At 43.6% G+C, this 17,268-nt stretch overlaps 1 protein-coding gene across 3 annotated transcripts in view; it reads right to left on the bottom strand.

The window, feature by feature from the left end:
• Positions 1–17,268, bottom strand: part of PNPLA7 (patatin like phospholipase domain containing 7) — a 126,493-nt gene that overhangs the window by 45,263 nt on the left and 63,962 nt on the right. For 2 of the 3 annotated variants that reach the window (XM_054848335.1, XM_054848334.1), the window contains exons 22-26: positions 15,806–15,955; positions 6,685–6,748; positions 6,002–6,170; positions 4,691–4,873; positions 3,977–4,095 (exon numbers count right to left, since the gene is read on the bottom strand). In XM_054848335.1, coding sequence (XP_054704310.1) covers positions 3,977–4,095; positions 4,691–4,873; positions 6,002–6,170; positions 6,685–6,748; positions 15,806–15,955 — 685 coding nt within the window. The remainder of the gene's footprint in view (positions 1–3,976; positions 4,096–4,690; positions 4,874–6,001; positions 6,171–6,684; positions 6,749–15,805; positions 15,956–17,268) is intronic. The other variant, XM_054848336.1, reaches the window with a different exon arrangement.

The following is a 17,268-nucleotide window of genomic DNA, read 5'->3' as shown; positions in this document are numbered from 1 at the left end:
TTCTGTCTTTGTACCTTCTGGATGAACAGCAGTGCTGAGGGATCAGTGGCTGGTGGCAGAGAAGATAAACAAGACTGATAAGCAGGTTTTAAGTCACTCGTCTGAACGAACTGGAGTTGCAGCCAAACACAATGGATGCAACCACAGCAAAACCACCTTGTTTTAGTCTTCGTGCATTCAGGGGTCTTGGAGCCAAACACTGAGGGTGTTTGCTGAAGGCAAACATGACCTTCTGCAAGCAGAACAATCGTGAGATCTGCCTCTTGGGCAGCTTTCTGCGCTTTTCATCATTGGGTAAAGCCCTCGAATCAGAAGATAAAGCCAGGCTTTAAGGAGCACAGAGACCCAAGTCAGGCTCAGCGCAGCAGCCAACAAACAACCAGGTGGTAGATGGACCTGCACGTGTGGCCTTCTCGAAAAGCATGGAGTGTGAGCACCTGGCACGGCTTCAGAGGCACAGACAGACAGGCATTCATCAGACACAAATATCTCCAGAACGAGAAAGGCATAACCTGCTTCTCCTATGCTGCTGATTTCATCCTCCTTTTTCAGAGGGCCAGAGCTGAAAATAAAGAAGAAAAGGCAGAAGGAACACATTGATGAAACAGGCCAACTGCCCAAACCGAAAAGGCACGAGTCTGAGTCAAATCCTTAGAGTCAGCAAGAAAGCGCTGTGGAAAAAAACTACTTGACATATCAAGAGCTGAGGTGAATTAATAAGTTTGAGGAGAAAACTAAATGGAAAAAGGAGAAAAGAAAAGATGCCCTGATGAAATATCTACAACTATCCTTCAACAGCAGCTCCTCAGGGAAGGTTTAAATGCTCTGCCTGAAGGAAAGGGCAGTGGAGAGAAGGGAAAGGCAGGGCGTGCAGAGCCCCGTGCACCACGTAGCACGGACGAGGCAGGACACACGGACTCTGCGAGTACCAGCTGGTCAAGGTCTCTGGCACCACATTCCCAGCATGAACGTGCAGCTGGTTATTATGCCTTATTTTAGATAGCACATGCAAAAAAGGCAAGTAACTGCTTTTAACAATAGCTCTTTCCTTCTCAGTGAGCATACCCTATGCACATCAGGTATTTGCATCGTGTGTGTTACTGCAAACACAGTTTCCTATCAAAATAGCCAAATGGGAACAGGTCTAATGCTTTGTGTTTTCCCATTATGCCTACGTGAAATAGGCACGTCGGACCAAATTCACCCCTAGAATAACGACATTTTAATCAACAACAAAGCTTGTCATCACAATTTTGCTTAAGTTGGTCTCCTGAAACAGCACGACCCATTTCTTCCAAAGCCTTACGGATTCCCAGATACTTCTGTATTATTTACTCCCCATAAATTTTAGTTTTCAAACAGCTTTGCTAAGACAAGTACAGAAACCAAAGAAAGGGTGGGCTGTATGTGGGATGGCTAAAGGTCACGGGAATGATTTATGGGAGGGTTTATGCCTTTGTTGCAGGATCTGATGTGTCATTATTCTTGCAACTACGTTTCAAAGGTATTATTTTTCTAAACACAAATCCCCTTTCCTTCCCTCAAACTCCATGATGTTTCTAACTGAAATTAAGTTAGCACTTAACAAAAGCAAAACACTGTAATTTTAGAACTGTATCACTTCAATTTGTTTTATTTTTATAGTCACAAGAGAAGGAAAACCTTTAGTTCCTGTGAGCCTTTTGTCATGACAAACCACAACGATAATTACTAGGAAGCTGCTCTGGTAAAACCTCCCAAACTGTCACTGGGAAGCCAGACCAACGTTCCCAAAATAACAACTCAAGAATTGGCATTAGGGGAGGTCGCAGAACACAGTGCCTTTAACAGACATAACCACCAGCCAGCACCCCGTTACTATTAGCCCTCTCTGGTGTTTGTGACCAGTACGATTCATGCTTCTACAACAAGGTAGGAGGTTACTTTGTGTAGCACATTACCCAAAGGCTGCGCTACCTAGCACAAGTCCGTGCAGCGACCCATCAAAGTGTTTTTAGCTGGAATGGGCTTTAATCACAGGATGACTGTAAGTACCTACTGCATAGTCCCTTGAAGTTCCCTTGTTAGTAGAGACGGGGACCCAAGAACTTGCTTTGATCTGTGAACCTTCCAAAGGCAGATTTTTTTTTTTTTTTTAACAGACTTTGGAGTAACTTCATCCTTTCCCCAGGGTCTTAATTATATTTTCACTTCGAAAACAATTTTTTTAAAACATCCCAATCTTTCGGCTAACCACAATTTAGATGACAATTCAATTACAGCAGAGCATACGAGTACCTTTCCACCGGCAGCACAATGCTGACACCATCCACGTGCCAGCCTGAACCCCCAGAAAAAGCATTTTGGTCTGTGACAAAAATAGGGTTTCAGAGAAAAAAAAGAAATTATCATATTTATCCATTCTGCCATTTAATCCTCTTAAAGTTGTCCATATTGCATGGATGCAGAAATGAGCAAATTAATGGCTAATGGGACATGGTCACATTGCTGAATGGGTGGTGCGCATCCAGAAATCCTAAAGCCAACACAGTAGAAGTGCAGTGGTTCAGATTTGCGGAGGAGGACAACACAGGGCCAACAAACAGGCTCAATAATCCTGCTTTCTTACCTCTGCTCTTGAAAACCAGCAGGTGGTAGCTTGGAAATTAAGTAGTAGAACAAAAAAAAGAAAAAAAAAAAGAAAGAAAAAATAGTTTGGCAAAAATTACAGCAGGGTTTACAGAAGGAAGAAAGGAAGGGAATGAGCAAAATGTGCTGCCAGAAATATAGAAGTGCGCATATTTTAGCATGACACAGGCTTCAGTAGAGACAGAGACATCAGATAGCTTGAAACAAAAAACTCCACCACCGGTGCTTTGCGTCAGTCGATTAAAAGCCTCCTGTGTTACCCAGATTATGTAGAAGCTCTCCTCCTCTGCTTTACTTTGTGTCCCCACAGGATAGTACTTATCTCAGAAATGAAATACTGAAATCACCTTAGGTGAGGAAACTGTGAAAGCAAGCAGGATAAAGGCATCTTTGCAGACACTCAAAGAAACAGCCGAAGCAGTGGCTGTCTCAGCGTGAAGTGACTAATCAGAACAAGCTGTCACAAAGGAGCTCTAACCTTTACCATAGGAAATACTCCGCTCAAAGCACGCACTGGTCTAAAGACAAAAACGTGATATTGCCATGGATTTAAATAGACAGGCTGTGTGCAAATTATATATTTAAACTTTTTTGAGAGTGGTACTTCAAAGCACTGTTTTAAAGAAGGCATTCAAGAACATGGTGATGAAGACAAAGACAGCGCTGTCTTGAGACAAAGGGCTACTTAATTCTATGTCTGTCTCAACATAAAACTCTCAAAGTGAAAAGGGATTCCAAAGAAAAATGTCAATAATAATTTATTTCCAAAGCTCACCAGGAATTCAGATGGAATTCTAATAGAGTGTTCAGCAAACACCTTGTCCTTGTGCCTGCAAAAATACAATCTTTCTGAAAAGTAAGGCTGTCAGAAGTGTATAGGTACCTGGGGTTTTGGGTGATTATAAAGAAGAGAACATTCGCCCATTAGAGGACATAATTCCTCTTGCCGCTCAGACTTTGAAGAGCTTTGGGGGCCTTTGAAATATTGTGAGCCATTTAAAATATAAGAATCCATAGAGGAAAAGAGTCCACAGTGTAGGCCAACAAAAGAAAGAAGAGTCATATTTAGTGCCCTGGTCATCTCCTGGTATTAAGCCCAACTTATGAGAGGTCTCAAGAGGTCACAAACACTCATGTTCCTTCTGCAGAAATCCAAGCACAAATCCACACGGCCGGTTAAGTTTGTGTAAGAAAAGCAATTCCTCAGCGTCTCCCCCAAATGCTACCTACAGAACAGCGCTGACTTTACAGCACTTCAGTTATTCTGAACAATCTGTCACAGCCCAGTGACGGCGGTGCTCTAGGATCTGGCAGCAACGCACCAGCGTGCCCAGGATAAACCACCTACCTGGCTCCTCCACCCCCAAGCACCAGCGCAATGGCGTTTCCAGTCAGAACACGAGCCAGGCGAGAAAAATCAGAGTGACGGTCTGGTGGTTTCTGGAATACGCGTTCGTACATCTCTATCTGCAGAAGAGAGGCAGAAGATGGTCATTCTAAAGGCAGGGTAGAGTCTATACTACCAGCCAACAACATACTGCTAAAAAGTGGAGAGCTGTTCTTCAAAGGAAAGGAGGGCTCAGGAACAATCCAAACAGTTCTAGTGATCATACGCTTCTCTCATACTTTTATAGTAGCTAGGAGAATTTCATCGTAGTACAGTGTTTTCTTTGGAGCTATTTCCTTCTTGACAAGGATTTGAAGTTACTGGGAAGCATCCCAAGTCTGCTTCTGCTTTACCTTTCGCATGCTTTTTGCAAGCCTCGGGATCCTCCCAATGAAAAGGGCTCTACCACATGTACACACCTATCAGTATCACCTTGAGACAGTATTTACTGTCTTCAGCCAAGCATGCTTCCGTAAAGAAGATGTGAGCCCCTTATCCCTACGTTTCCTATAGCAAATTGAGGCCGAACAGATTTAAAGAGAGCACTATCTGTGTAAGAGAGAGTTGCACATCAGAATATCATGTAGTATCCTGATGTCAGATTACCCTTGATACATGGATTACAAATAAAGTACGACAGCAAAGGGACCAGGCACCAAAGCAGCAATCTCTTACCAGCTTGGGCAGGCTTCTTTTGGAAAAGACTCTGCGCGGGCAGTGGAGATGGAGATGAGCAGAACACCAGCTCCGCATGTTGAGCCATTCCACAGTTCGGGAGGGGAGAGGCCCATCCTCCTTATGGAGCAGGACAAGTTGCTTCTGGGCTCGGACCGCGGTGTTCTCCAGCATCCTCTCCAGCTACAGCACATTATATACAGCAAAGGAACGGAGGTGTCAGGTGATTACTGCTCCAGTATCAGTTTAACTGAATACTGTATTGTGAAACATATACACACACATCTGATCCCTATGCCTATCTGAATCTGCAGACAACTCTGCACACTACGAACCCTCAAACAAGATTGATTCAGACAACTACACTGTCAGCCGTGGGCTCACGTGGCATACAGAACTCCAAAATGAGACAAGGATTCAAACCTGACTACCGAAAATGAATGCCTCTTACCTAGAACGTAGACCATCAAATGCACAGCGCAGACACACGCTGTTCATGCAAAATGAGATTCCTTCCCAGGTCACACTTAAGCCTACAAACGTTCAGCGTGTTTTGTTCTTTCACTTCCAATCAGATCCCTACTTCTTCCTTACATTCCTTTTTTTTTTTTCCTTATTTTGTTGTTTTAGGCAACCGATGGAGTCTCGCTTTTACTGTGCTTCCTGCCTCCCACATACAGTCATGAGGAACCAACACAAAGTGACACACAAGAACGCTGCAGATGGTACCAGTCCTGGGCTCTTCGGAGGTCAGACTCAGCACTTCACAATCCTAAAAAAAACCACTTGTGACCTCATTTTTAAATTTCTTGCAGAATTTATGTGCCTGGTCAAACAACTTTGGTAATAAAATATCAAAAATAAAAATAGTAAGGGGGAAAATATACAGCTTACAATCTGTAACAAAATATATTAAATTACTCCTACAATACAATTTATATCTACTTTTTCCTAGACACACACCATGAGTTCCATGCAGGCAGAAAAGAATTTCTGTCTCTATCTGGAGAGCCTGCAAAGAAATTCTGGACAGAAAGGCAAACCTTCAAAGCAATTTGGCTTTTGATTTACCATTGGCCAAAATGACTCTTCAGAGGAAAAGAACTTAGCCGGAAACACTGCTATATAAAACTTGCCATTTCAGAGCATCCTCATTCAATTCTTTTTCTATTTTTAATACGCATTTCTCAGGAATATTTCATTATGTATGCTTCACTGGGTATTAAACCCAGGAAAACTCATGAGTGTGAAACAACCCTCTTTGATCTGGACTGTTAACGCTGCAAATACAGGAAGAAGCTATTTCCACACCTCTCCAACAGTAGGTTCCTGGTCTCCCAGACCGACGATTAAGATGCAGTCAGCCTGCCGGATGCAGCGTTGAGTCCAGGGAGTAAGGGTGCTGTCTGCCTGGTACAGTACGATACGGTGAATATCCTCCTGCTGCCCCAGCCAGCTGGTTAGTCGGTATTCGTGGATACTGGGGACAGAAAACAAACCAATTCAAATGGTTTTATATCGCAGCTCCTGACAGAGCAGAGAGAACTCTTCCATGTCAAGCACAAAATCTGAAGGGCATCAGAGACCTGCATCTCTCGCTCATCCAGTCGAAGAACCTTATCTGCCCACATTTCCAGGGCTCATGCTTTCTTTATTTCTCCATTATTTATACCATTAGATATATACAGAGAGGAAAGAGGATGCAGTGATGCCTAACTTCAGTAAGACTTCCAAGGCATCCCTAAGAACGAGTACACAGTACCCATTTGGAGCAATTCAGCTTTTCCAATTTCACAAGCAAGAAAGTAGCTATGGAAAAAAAAACCAAACCCACCCACGTTTAAACCAAATACTCTTGAAACATTGTTGGCTCAAACACCTCGATGAGAAAGCACAATATAGGTTAGAACACAGGATTTTGTTCCCAAACACTGTATATTTATAAGACCAGTATCTTTCTGTATTTTTTCGTAAGTAATAATGAGGGCAGGTACCTATCCAGCGCAGCAGAACCAAGTCGCTGTTTGATGTTATCACTGGTGAGTAGCAAAGCAGGACCTGGAAGAACAGAAAGTTCCCGTGAGAACGCCTGCCATTCAGCTCCTGACAAACTGTATTGAGAAAATGTAGCTACAACCAATGCAGTTCTGTGAATTTGCTTTGAAGGTCATGATGGATCAGTGCACCGATTAGAGTTGTTGGAGAAGCAAGAGCTGGCACAAAGTTATCATAGAATCCCAGGGATTCTCACAGCCCACCCAGTCCCACCCCTGCCATGGGCAGGGACACCCTCCACCAGCCCAGGTTGCCCAAAGCCCCATCCAACCTGGCCTTGAACACTGCCAGGGAGCCAGGGGCAGCCACAGCTTCTCTGGGCACCCTGTGCCAGGGCCTCACCACCCTCACAGGGAAGGATTTCTGCCTCACATCTCATCTCCATCTCCCTTCAGCTTCAGGTCATTCCCCTTGGCCTGTCACTCCCTGCCCTTGTCACCAGCCCCTCTCCAGCTTTCCTGGAGCCCCTTTAGGGACTGGAAGGGGCTCTGAGGTCTCCCTGGAGCCTTCTCTTCTCCAGGCTGAACAACCCCAACTCTCTCAGCCTGTCTCCATAGCAGAGGTGCTCCAGCCCCTGGATCAACTTCGTGGTCCTCCTCTGGACTCACTCCAACAGCTCCATGTCCTTCTTGTCCTGGGGACCCCCAAGCTGGATGCAGCACTGCAGGGGGGTCTCACCAGAGCGGAGCAGAGGGACAGAATCCCCTCCCTCGACCTGCTGGTCACGCTGCTGAGGATGCAGCCCAGGACATGGTCGGCTTCCTGTGCTGCGAGCCTACATTGCCTGCTCACGTTGAGCTTTTCATCCACCAACACCCTCAAGTCCTTCTCCTCAGGGCTGCTCTCAATCCATTCTCTGCCCAGCCTGTAGTTGTGCTTGGGATTGCCCCAACCCACGTGCAGGACCTTAGACTTGGCCTGGTTGAACTTCATGAGGTTCTCACATAGTCCCACCTCTCCAGCCTGTCCAGGTCCCTCTGGATGGCATCCCTTCCCTCCAGCGCGTTGACCCACCACACAGCTTGGTGTCGTCAGCAAACTTGCTGAGGGTGCACCGGATCCCACTGCCCATGTCACCAAAGATGTGAAACAGTGCCGGTCCCAATACCGACCCCTGAGGAACGCCACTCATCACTGGTCTTACTATGAAGATTTTCACACTCACCTACTGTAACATCTTCCCATTCTCCATATTCCCTGAGCTCTGTTACTGCATTAGTCTCAGCCTACAAGCTCTCTTTTATCGCATTCCCCAGTCTCACATAGGATGACAGTTTCTACTGCAGCTGCATTTTCACAAACGCAACATTCCAAATATCACGTACCTTTCCCAACCACTGAAAGCCCAGGAATCTGGCTTCAAAGACAAAAGCTATTTCGCTGACCTACTGAAATACTTCATTTGTTCATCCTGCACTGAACCAACTCTCCAGATGAATCCTAAAGCTCTCTATAGCAGTACTACTTATTCAATATGCCAACAGGAACCTGTATCACTACCAACCCCAAGCAGAAAGAGACTCCCAAATCTGCAGGGCACAGGCTGATCCGTTACCAGGATAGGCATACGCACATCTGGCTACAACAGTATATCTGAGATGAATTTTGGCGCACATATTTATTTTTCTTATTAGCAATTCTATTTCATCAGCAGCAATACGTGCAATATGTGGTGGAGGTTGCAAAATAACTGCAACTAAATACAAAAAAGCAAAGAAAAGAAAACTTAAGGGGTTAATCCCATACCTAAAGAAAAGATTCTCTGTCTCATATTGAGAGAGAAAGTCACATTTACGAAACACGAAAGAGCCGTTGCTTTGTTTGAATGTTTTCATAATGTAATCCTTCATTTTTTCATTAATAAAAGAACTGAAATTTATGTACGAAATAACAAAACACTTAATTATGTGAGGTCTCTCAAGGCATTAATAAAGCAGCATGGCTTAATGTGTTTAGTAAAAAATCAAGGAACCATGAACATGGTAAAAGGTTGCAATTTCACACTTAAATGCTCAAAAAGCAAAAACCACAAGTACAGTACCTGGAGCTGGCACCCTGACCTTCAGGGCCAACTCATTCCCCCACAACGCTCGATTCCTCCTGTGAAGACTTCACTTCACTCTGTTTTAATATACTTTAGGGTCAGACTTGAAAAGAACTCGGAAGTATGATTTTATCATCTTGTATTTTCAAACATCCAAATAACATTGCTCTTTGTTACACTGATGATGAAGGAAGAAAGGAGGATGACTTGAGAGTAGAATTTAATTTCCACATCCTCCAATAAAGCTTATGGGAGTTGCTTCCTATTATAGCAACAAGTCCAAAGTAGAGGGAATTAGTTCATAAGCATTTAGAGACCTGAACTGATTTAACCTGCCCTTCACTCCCGCATCTGTGCTGCCGCTCCGTCTGTGCTCCTTGAACCGTCTGTCTGCAGGGAACAGACCCAACGCTCACGGGAGCCTTTACCACTCAATTTTTAACATTGGTAAATTCTTTGATCTGGTTCGACGTTCAGCCTCACAAACAGTTGGGCTAGCACAACTCTGAATGAGGTAACGGGATCAAAAGAGGTCTCCCAGAAGGAATACTCATGACATTGCGTGCTATGAAGACAGCAAGGGAGAGAGGACAGGTAAATTTTGAAAAAGCAGACAACAGCAGAATTATCATTTGTATTCATTAATGTGTCAAAGTTCTCAGCAAAACTGAAATGATATGTAGACCAAACATTCTTCCAGGATATGTGACTTACAAAGCTTTATGACAGTGAGGGAAGTTTAGCAGGCAAAGACGAACAGCCAGGAACGTAAAACGAGCTGAGGAATACAATAAAAGTGTCAAGTAAGAGAGACTAACGACATGGAGGGAACAGCGTGCTCCACCTCTGCATCTGCCTCTTACCTCCCTGCACCCGGTCACTGAGATCCAAGAACATCAGCAGAGGAGCTCGGAGTGCATCATACACCACCCGATCTGATGCACCGGGGGCACCTGCCCTAAGGGGAAACCATGAAACCCAGCGACCCAGCAGCCAGAACGCCTTTTATACAAGAGGCAGGCTTTGCAGAGCCAGAGTGCAGCTTTAGTTAGTCAAGGTGATGGCTACTTCACCCACAGGCACCTTGAACAGGGACAACATACCCCCACCAAGCATCAAAAGCGCCTCAGAAAGGCAGATGACTTCAGAAGTCATGTCCTCTCACCTCACTTTTGTATTTGGAAAAGGGGCAGCTCCCGATACATGACACAAACACGTGTATCCAGGCAGAGAGAGTGCTGTGTCAGCTCGGGAGGAGCCTGCCCAGCATCCCCTCCGCACACAGACCCTTATTCATCCCCAGCACAGAACATGGCAATGCTTCCAACTGAACCGACTCTGTTTTGCTTCAGAAATAACAACCATCTGCTCTACACTTCCAATTTCTAGCAAGCTCCCAATTAATCAACCATTAAATAACCCTCCATTAATGTGATCAAGAACACCAACATATGCGTTCTCCAGTGCATAAAACAGAATGACCAAAAGTGTTATTTAAACTAAACCGCTGAGAGCAATGAAGCAATGAATTTTTATTAAATCATTCTCAAGTACATACCCCTCAAACAGCCACACCAGCAGCCAGAAACGTCCAAGACGATGTGTTAGTGCATCCTCAACACGCATTATCATAGTTACACACCATCAGCTATCTAGGGACGCTCTCTCCACACCCCACATCAGCCTCGCAGGCAATTTACGGCTGCTGTTGGCATCATGAAAACATCCCTCCATGCTCCAGCAGCCGCCTGAACCCTTCAGGGGCTGTTCTCTTCCAGCAGGATTAGGCACGGGGTGAATAGCTCAAAGTTAAGAACACAGGAGAGGTGACATGAGGTAACATTAAGTATTTATCTAAGTGCAATAGCGTCTCTCTGACTGCGACCAGCAGCAAATTGCTGGGGAAGAGTATTAGAGCAAGGAAAACTTAAAGACATTTTCCGAGCCTCCAGCAATTTGCAGTTCATGAATTCTCCAGCCAGAGGTGATGACTTTTAATAGCCCCTGGGGGATTTTTCTTTCAGTGAACTCACTGGGATTCTGAATCTCAGCTTTTATGGGCTTTAGGTGAGAAAACACAGCATGGCAGCAGTGGTACCCCCAGGCACAGAGGATCATGATTCATGCAGAAACCTCATGGAGCATCTACATTGGTACTCCAGAGTCATCTGTTTTTCAGTACAGAACTACAAGCCTGAGAAAGAGAAGTGAGGAGAAAAAAAAAATGCTGGCAAATATCAGTCTAATTCATTTTATCTTTTAAGATTAAAAAAACAAAAAAAACAAACAAAAAAGGTGTCTTTTAATGCACTCAAGAAAAGGCTGAGACAGCCCTTCAGCAAGGCTTCCAAGCTCAAATCCTGCCCCAGTAAAGAGACGCAAGTATCACGCAAGAGACACAGCTTTCTTTTTTTCAAAAAATGAGCATGGTACTCACTGTTGTAATTCTTTTTTCCACAGAAGACCAATTTCATAAGATGTGAAGGAGTGACCATACAGATATCCTAAGTCCAATAAAACATGGTCAAAAAGTTGCCCAGAGAAGTCAGAGGCCCAGAGGTCAAGGACTGATCTCTGATGGTTAGAAATGGTTGCAAATTCACCTCACCTGGAAAAAACACTCACGCAAAAAGATACATCCAGTACAAAATGCACTGTGGAAAAATTTTAGCACAGCAAACTTACTTGCCTGGACCTCATCAAAAGAGAATTTATGTTTGGCCTAATAAAAGTCTACAAAATTATGTGTCCAAGAGACAGAACTGATAAATGAGTTTGACGTCCCAGTGTCAGAAGATCTCGCCCAGCAAAAAAATACCAAGCCGTGCCAGGGTCCAGGCACCACATTAAACATTTAACATTTAAATCTCATCTGTGTGTAAAGAAGGGAAATTCAGGCAGAACTGCAGTTAAAAACTCCAATAAATTATTAGTAAAGATATTTCAGTGAGCTTTCCAATACATGATACATTTTTAGAAATGAAAAGAAAGCTTATATTTAAAGGGCAGAAAGGAAGGAGAGAGACACATATGTTGGATTTGAATCCCTCTCTACTTCACTTTCAAATTATATATGCTCAGAGGGCTCCCACGTATGATCAGAATTTGCACAGCCATGTGGTATTTGGCTGGTCTCAGTAAAAGAACAAAAAAAATAGGCAGGCAAATATTTTTTAAAAATCTGAATACTGCAGAAGAGTTTTTTCATAAAAGATAATCTCAGCTCTACCAGGATTAAGGGGAAAAATATTAGTAATAACGGACATCAGGAACCTTGACCAGAATACATTGGCACGGTTATGCTAATCTGGAACTCCGCGGAGCAGTAAAACTTGCCCACCTTCATTTCACTCCAGAAGTGGAAAATTCTGTCCCCACTTTTTGGAAGTTCTATATTCTACATCCTCTTTTTTGGAGCCCCAAAGACCAAGATTCAAAGAAAGACCTTTCACACCGAAGCATACAAGCGAACAGAGTGAGGAAGCAGAGGTGTAGCCTCCGGTTCACCGTGTTCTGCAGGACTTTCCTGCTCTCCACTCAACGCTCAGATCATATTTTAAATTTATACCTGTCTCAAGAGGAATCATGTAGAGTTATTGCCACCAGGTACCAGTAATCGCTTCACAGTCCAACCTTCAACAGAAGAAACGCCATGGAAACATGAACACCCCTAATATTTAATTGGGACACAATCAGACTGTCTGGAAACAATATCTGAATTATCATAAACCACAGAAACACCAAATCCCAAAGAAATCAGCACAGATTGGTTGGATAAAGCTGTGGGTGGTACCACAGGCTGGCGCTCCCTGCGTGCCGAACGCAAGCACAACTGGGCGGCCAGGCCAGCACGCGCTGGGGCCCACAAAGCCCAGCGTGGAGAGAGTCTGGTCATGTAGGAGCTCCCACTGCAAATAAATAAATAGAAATTAAAAACCTAAAATTATCCAACGCAACAGACTCAAGCAACCAAACCAATAATCCTGCCTCATTACAGGTAAAAGTGTTTTGTGGGTAAAAATAAAATAAATAAAATATTCTGAATAATTTTCCAATTCTTGTGGACGCTATATATTAATTCATGATGTTACAAAGCTTCCACTATCAGATTGAGATATTCTATTTGTCATTATTTTTATTCTCCTTTAATAAGATGAAAGCAGTTCAAAATTACCCAAAACCTCTCCTGTTAATTAGATTAACCTACAACCAGCTGCAACTCATGGCGCTGCCAACAACCTTCAAATGCCAGTTCTGGGAAAAGAAAAACCATCCTCTAATCTCATTTGGCAGGCTGAGGTACAGCCCCGGTGCATCCCGACCGCTCTCCCCGCGACGGGGCTCAGCCCGCAGCTGCTGTGGAGCCTGCGCTCGCTCGATCCTCGGTGCGGTTCTTGCAGCCATCTCACTATCAGCGCCTGCGCTCTCCTCCTGTCCTCGTCTCCAACCTGCAGCAAGGGGATTCTAGGCATCCCTGCGATATTCACCTACCTCAATATAAACCAGAAGAGTAAGGTATTTTCTAAAATAACACACTAAGTTGCGATGGAAAGCTAAAACCGTCTGCTTTCACCCCATACGTGCTCACACGTACCAAGGCTAACCTCCACCACTCCGGAACATATTTCAAACCCAGAGCAATGAAACAATTAGGATCAAATGTTAGGTCAAGTGTTAAATGGCAACATCTGATTACAATTTACAATAAAAAAAAAAGTTGGTTCAAGAAAAAACAAAAGGATAAAAAACAGAAATATGCTAACAGCAGCAAATCTATACAGAGAAACCTGTTATTTTCAAAATTAGGAATATATGCACTGAAAGAGCCTTCCTTCAGAGCAAGATTTTCAGTTAAGCCTTCTCAAACATATGCAATAATGCCCATAAATACACATTTAAGGTCTAATGGCAGCGCACAGCCAAACCCCAAGTGCGAAGGGGACAACCCCAGTCGGGAGGGGGCTGAGGCCTGTGGTTCCAATACACCGGCTGCTCACCACGGCCCTGACGCAAATCTCCTCACAGAACGGTTCCGTTTCCTCACAGGTTGAACGGACACAGTTCTAATGGTCAGGTGAATACCGTGTAAAATGCAATTTTACTTCACAGCACCAACTTTACTGCTCATTTTGGTTTTTAATGCAAGAAGGCAGAAGAAAAATGATGCCCAAAGCCCAGCCCCTTTCCTCATAGCAAAGCACCATCTGGCACATTGCGCTGAGCACTTGTCACGCACCAATAAGGAATACCCAAACAATTTATAGCCATAGTATAAAGGAGAAAACACAAAAGCTATCAAAAAAAAAAAAAAAAAAGAGAGAGAGAATGCTGCTTCTGCTAAGAAAAATAAAATAAAATACAGCCTTGCATGAAAACCCCTCAGCACTGTACAGTACGTAAACACGCACAGTAAAGCGCTGGCAGAAGGTTAACCACTGTCTCAGAGCGTCGCGGGGCTGAATAAGCGAGAGGCTGACCCGCCGAGCAGAGGCTATCAAGGCCAGAGAGCCTGGTCTGCCAGCTGTGTTTTGAACCATATGGCTCGCTGTGTTTTCACACAACACTCCTCTTCCCACTGCAGCCGTCTGCTCCATTTTGGCAAGAACTTCAGATGCCAAGGTTGTATAGTACCATCTATAGCTGCCAAGCGCTACGCAGATGTCATTTTAGGAAAAGAAAAGAAAAAAAGAAGGTGAACGAAGAAAGGTCAAGTGATCAAAACAAAACCCCTTGCTTGTTGGGTTCTAGTTGCATTCGACTAGCATAGTTATTTTTATTCTGAATAGTCCATCGATGTACTTAAGTTTTCATTTGTTTTATTTACAGGCTCCTAGTGCTGTCACACATCAAAACAAGCTGGCAGCAATCCATAAGAAGTACCCATTAGCAATATAGCTACGGCTGAGATCTGCGCTCCCTCATGGATGTAAAATCCTTCTGCCATCTCAAAATAAGAGGAATCTTCAAATGCCTACAAATTAGTACTCACTGTAACACGTTTCCACCATAAGCTGCATACAAATTCATCTTTCAAAAGGTGAAAGAGTTTCAGCATCAAAAGCTTTTTCCTGTGCCTGCTCACCTAGAAGATTTTTTAAGCAGAATAATAAGGGCCAGCTCAGATACCCTTAAGGTCAAAAAGGAAATAACCAATAAATGTAAGTGGTTATACCTCAAGCATCATGTAACCTGTATTTTTCAAAATAATAAGCTGTGAGATAGCAGAATAACAATTCATCAAAGGACTACAGGAGATTTACTCAAGACATCTGTGATAGTGCATGAGGATGAGAAGAGGATGTTCAGGAAATGTCAAACTGTAGTACTGAGCGTGAACTGAATTGTGAATTGAATATATGGGTTTGTGAGCAACTGGAACCTACACACACAACTTCACAAATGGATAATGGAATTAACTGTGAGCCGAATATGTGGTTTTGTGAGCATGAGACAGACAAACAAGCTGGCAACATATGGGACAATGATTTAAGACCTAAGTTTGGACTTCCTGTGCCAACCTGGATCTCCTCCATAAGCCTCTTCCATTACATCTTACGCTTACCACTCACTGCACTACCTCAACAAAAGAAAACCGCGTAAGAAATCCTTTTCTGGATAAAGCTGTCCAACTGAGGAAGCCTGAAAGACTCTCACATGCGAGGCAGACAATCAGACTCTCAGACAGGCACCGTGGGAGCGGCACACTGGTGGTGGGATTGTCCACTGGAGTGCCCGCAGCCTCGGTGCTGATGGCAGCCAAGCGAGGGGCTGGCCAGTCTGGCTAACATTTCCGAGTCGTTAAGACCACAAAGTTTTCCACTAAAATTAAATGCACATTAGGGCTGGGGACAGAGAAGCCAGTGATTACGAAAAAGGCTGATCTTGAGCACTGCTGCACCGCTACCTCCCAACACGCCATGAATCCACCTTTCACTGACTGGTACCCGGCCATACCTCTCTAAAAAGATAAGCAGCATTTATTTCCCGTGATGTAGTAACGTGTAAACACTTCTTACCCACAGCACTGAGAGCATGCTTGAGCTCCAGAGTAAAAGCTGTAAGTGGCACCTCTTCAGACACCGGCATAATTGCTACCGTGGAGAGATTGCTGGCAGGATTTCCGGCATCCCACTTGCTACTCGAGCTGTGTAATCCAAGAGGATGACCTGTTCGAAAAGAAAAAAACCCTTGCCATCAGCCAACCCAGAAAGGAAGGCGTCATCTCATTGTTTTCAACTGTCAGGCAGCAAGGAAAGGATCACTGAATTGCTTAACCCAAGATAAATGTAACATCCTCCGTCTCACAGAAAAGGAAAGAGTTCCCACATATTTCATTCGTAAGAGGATGAAGATCAATTTCTATCACTTTTGGCTGCTGACACAGGATGTGTGGGTAAAAGTCAGGCAATGCTAAAAATATCTGGATGCCTGGGACAGGTTAAATACAATGTGCATTTACCTGACCTGTTAAGAGAAAGATAAAAAGGCACTCTGAATCACTTTGAACAGCCACATCTTTGGGACGAGCATTGATTTAGCCCACAAGAGGAATTAGCTTAAATAACAAAGACCCTCAAACCTGTTGTCAGTATCAAAATACTCCAAAAATTAACATTCACATGTTATGGTATCCCTGATCAAGGAAACAAATACCTGTTTTCAACAAAGTTCCTATAGGGAATGTTTATCTCCACCTATTTTCACTTCTCTCCAAGATGGGAAAATGTGGAGCTTTACAGATATGTGCTTAGGAGTACTAAAATAAGATACAGAACCTTTGAAGTAGCTGCAAAGTAACTGTGGAAATATCTCCAATATATTATGGTAAGCTGAGTATGGACCACGAGTACAGGCAGAGGAAAGCATTTTTTGACAGAAGCAAGCGATGCATGTAACAAAGATGAAGATCTTCCTAGATAGCTTAGAACATGAGAAGACCGATGATGGGGGTGTTCTACAAACTGTTCTTTTTAATTTGATACTATTTCTTTTCTCTTTAAATAAGCCTTCTCAGACAACCTTGCTTTGCTGCTAATGCCTATCAACTCAGCTGTAAGTACCCAATAAACTCATTGTCATCTAAGTCAGGGTTTAATATCCTGCTTATCTCATTTCACCCAGCAAAAGCCTAAGATTCACCATTAAGATGAATTCTTGAGATGGACGTATGGAAATACTTGATATACCACATGAAAACTCATTCCAAGTCTATATGCAGGATCGACAGTACACTGCAGGACACAAAGAAATATCATATAAACCTTTTTCAAGGACTGAGTTCTTCATTTCAAGTCTTCTAAAATAGCTCTGCACAGAACATTAAATAGTTTTTCCACTCTTCAAGAAGATATTTGTAGGTTCAAACAAGTTACACATCACTGTGCAGCTCCTTCTTGTCCATCGGTCCTTCCCTCCTCAGAACTTCAAAGGCGATTCTCTGATTGAACTCCTCTAACTGTCACTAATTTTCCTTCCATTT

Source organism: Grus americana, chromosome 20, assembly GCF_028858705.1.
Source record: "Grus americana isolate bGruAme1 chromosome 20, bGruAme1.mat, whole genome shotgun sequence".
Classification (NCBI taxonomy): Eukaryota; Metazoa; Chordata; class Aves; order Gruiformes; family Gruidae; genus Grus; species Grus americana.
The sequence above is the reverse complement of the archived record's forward strand: the minus strand, read 5'-3'. Positions and strand labels throughout refer to the sequence as shown.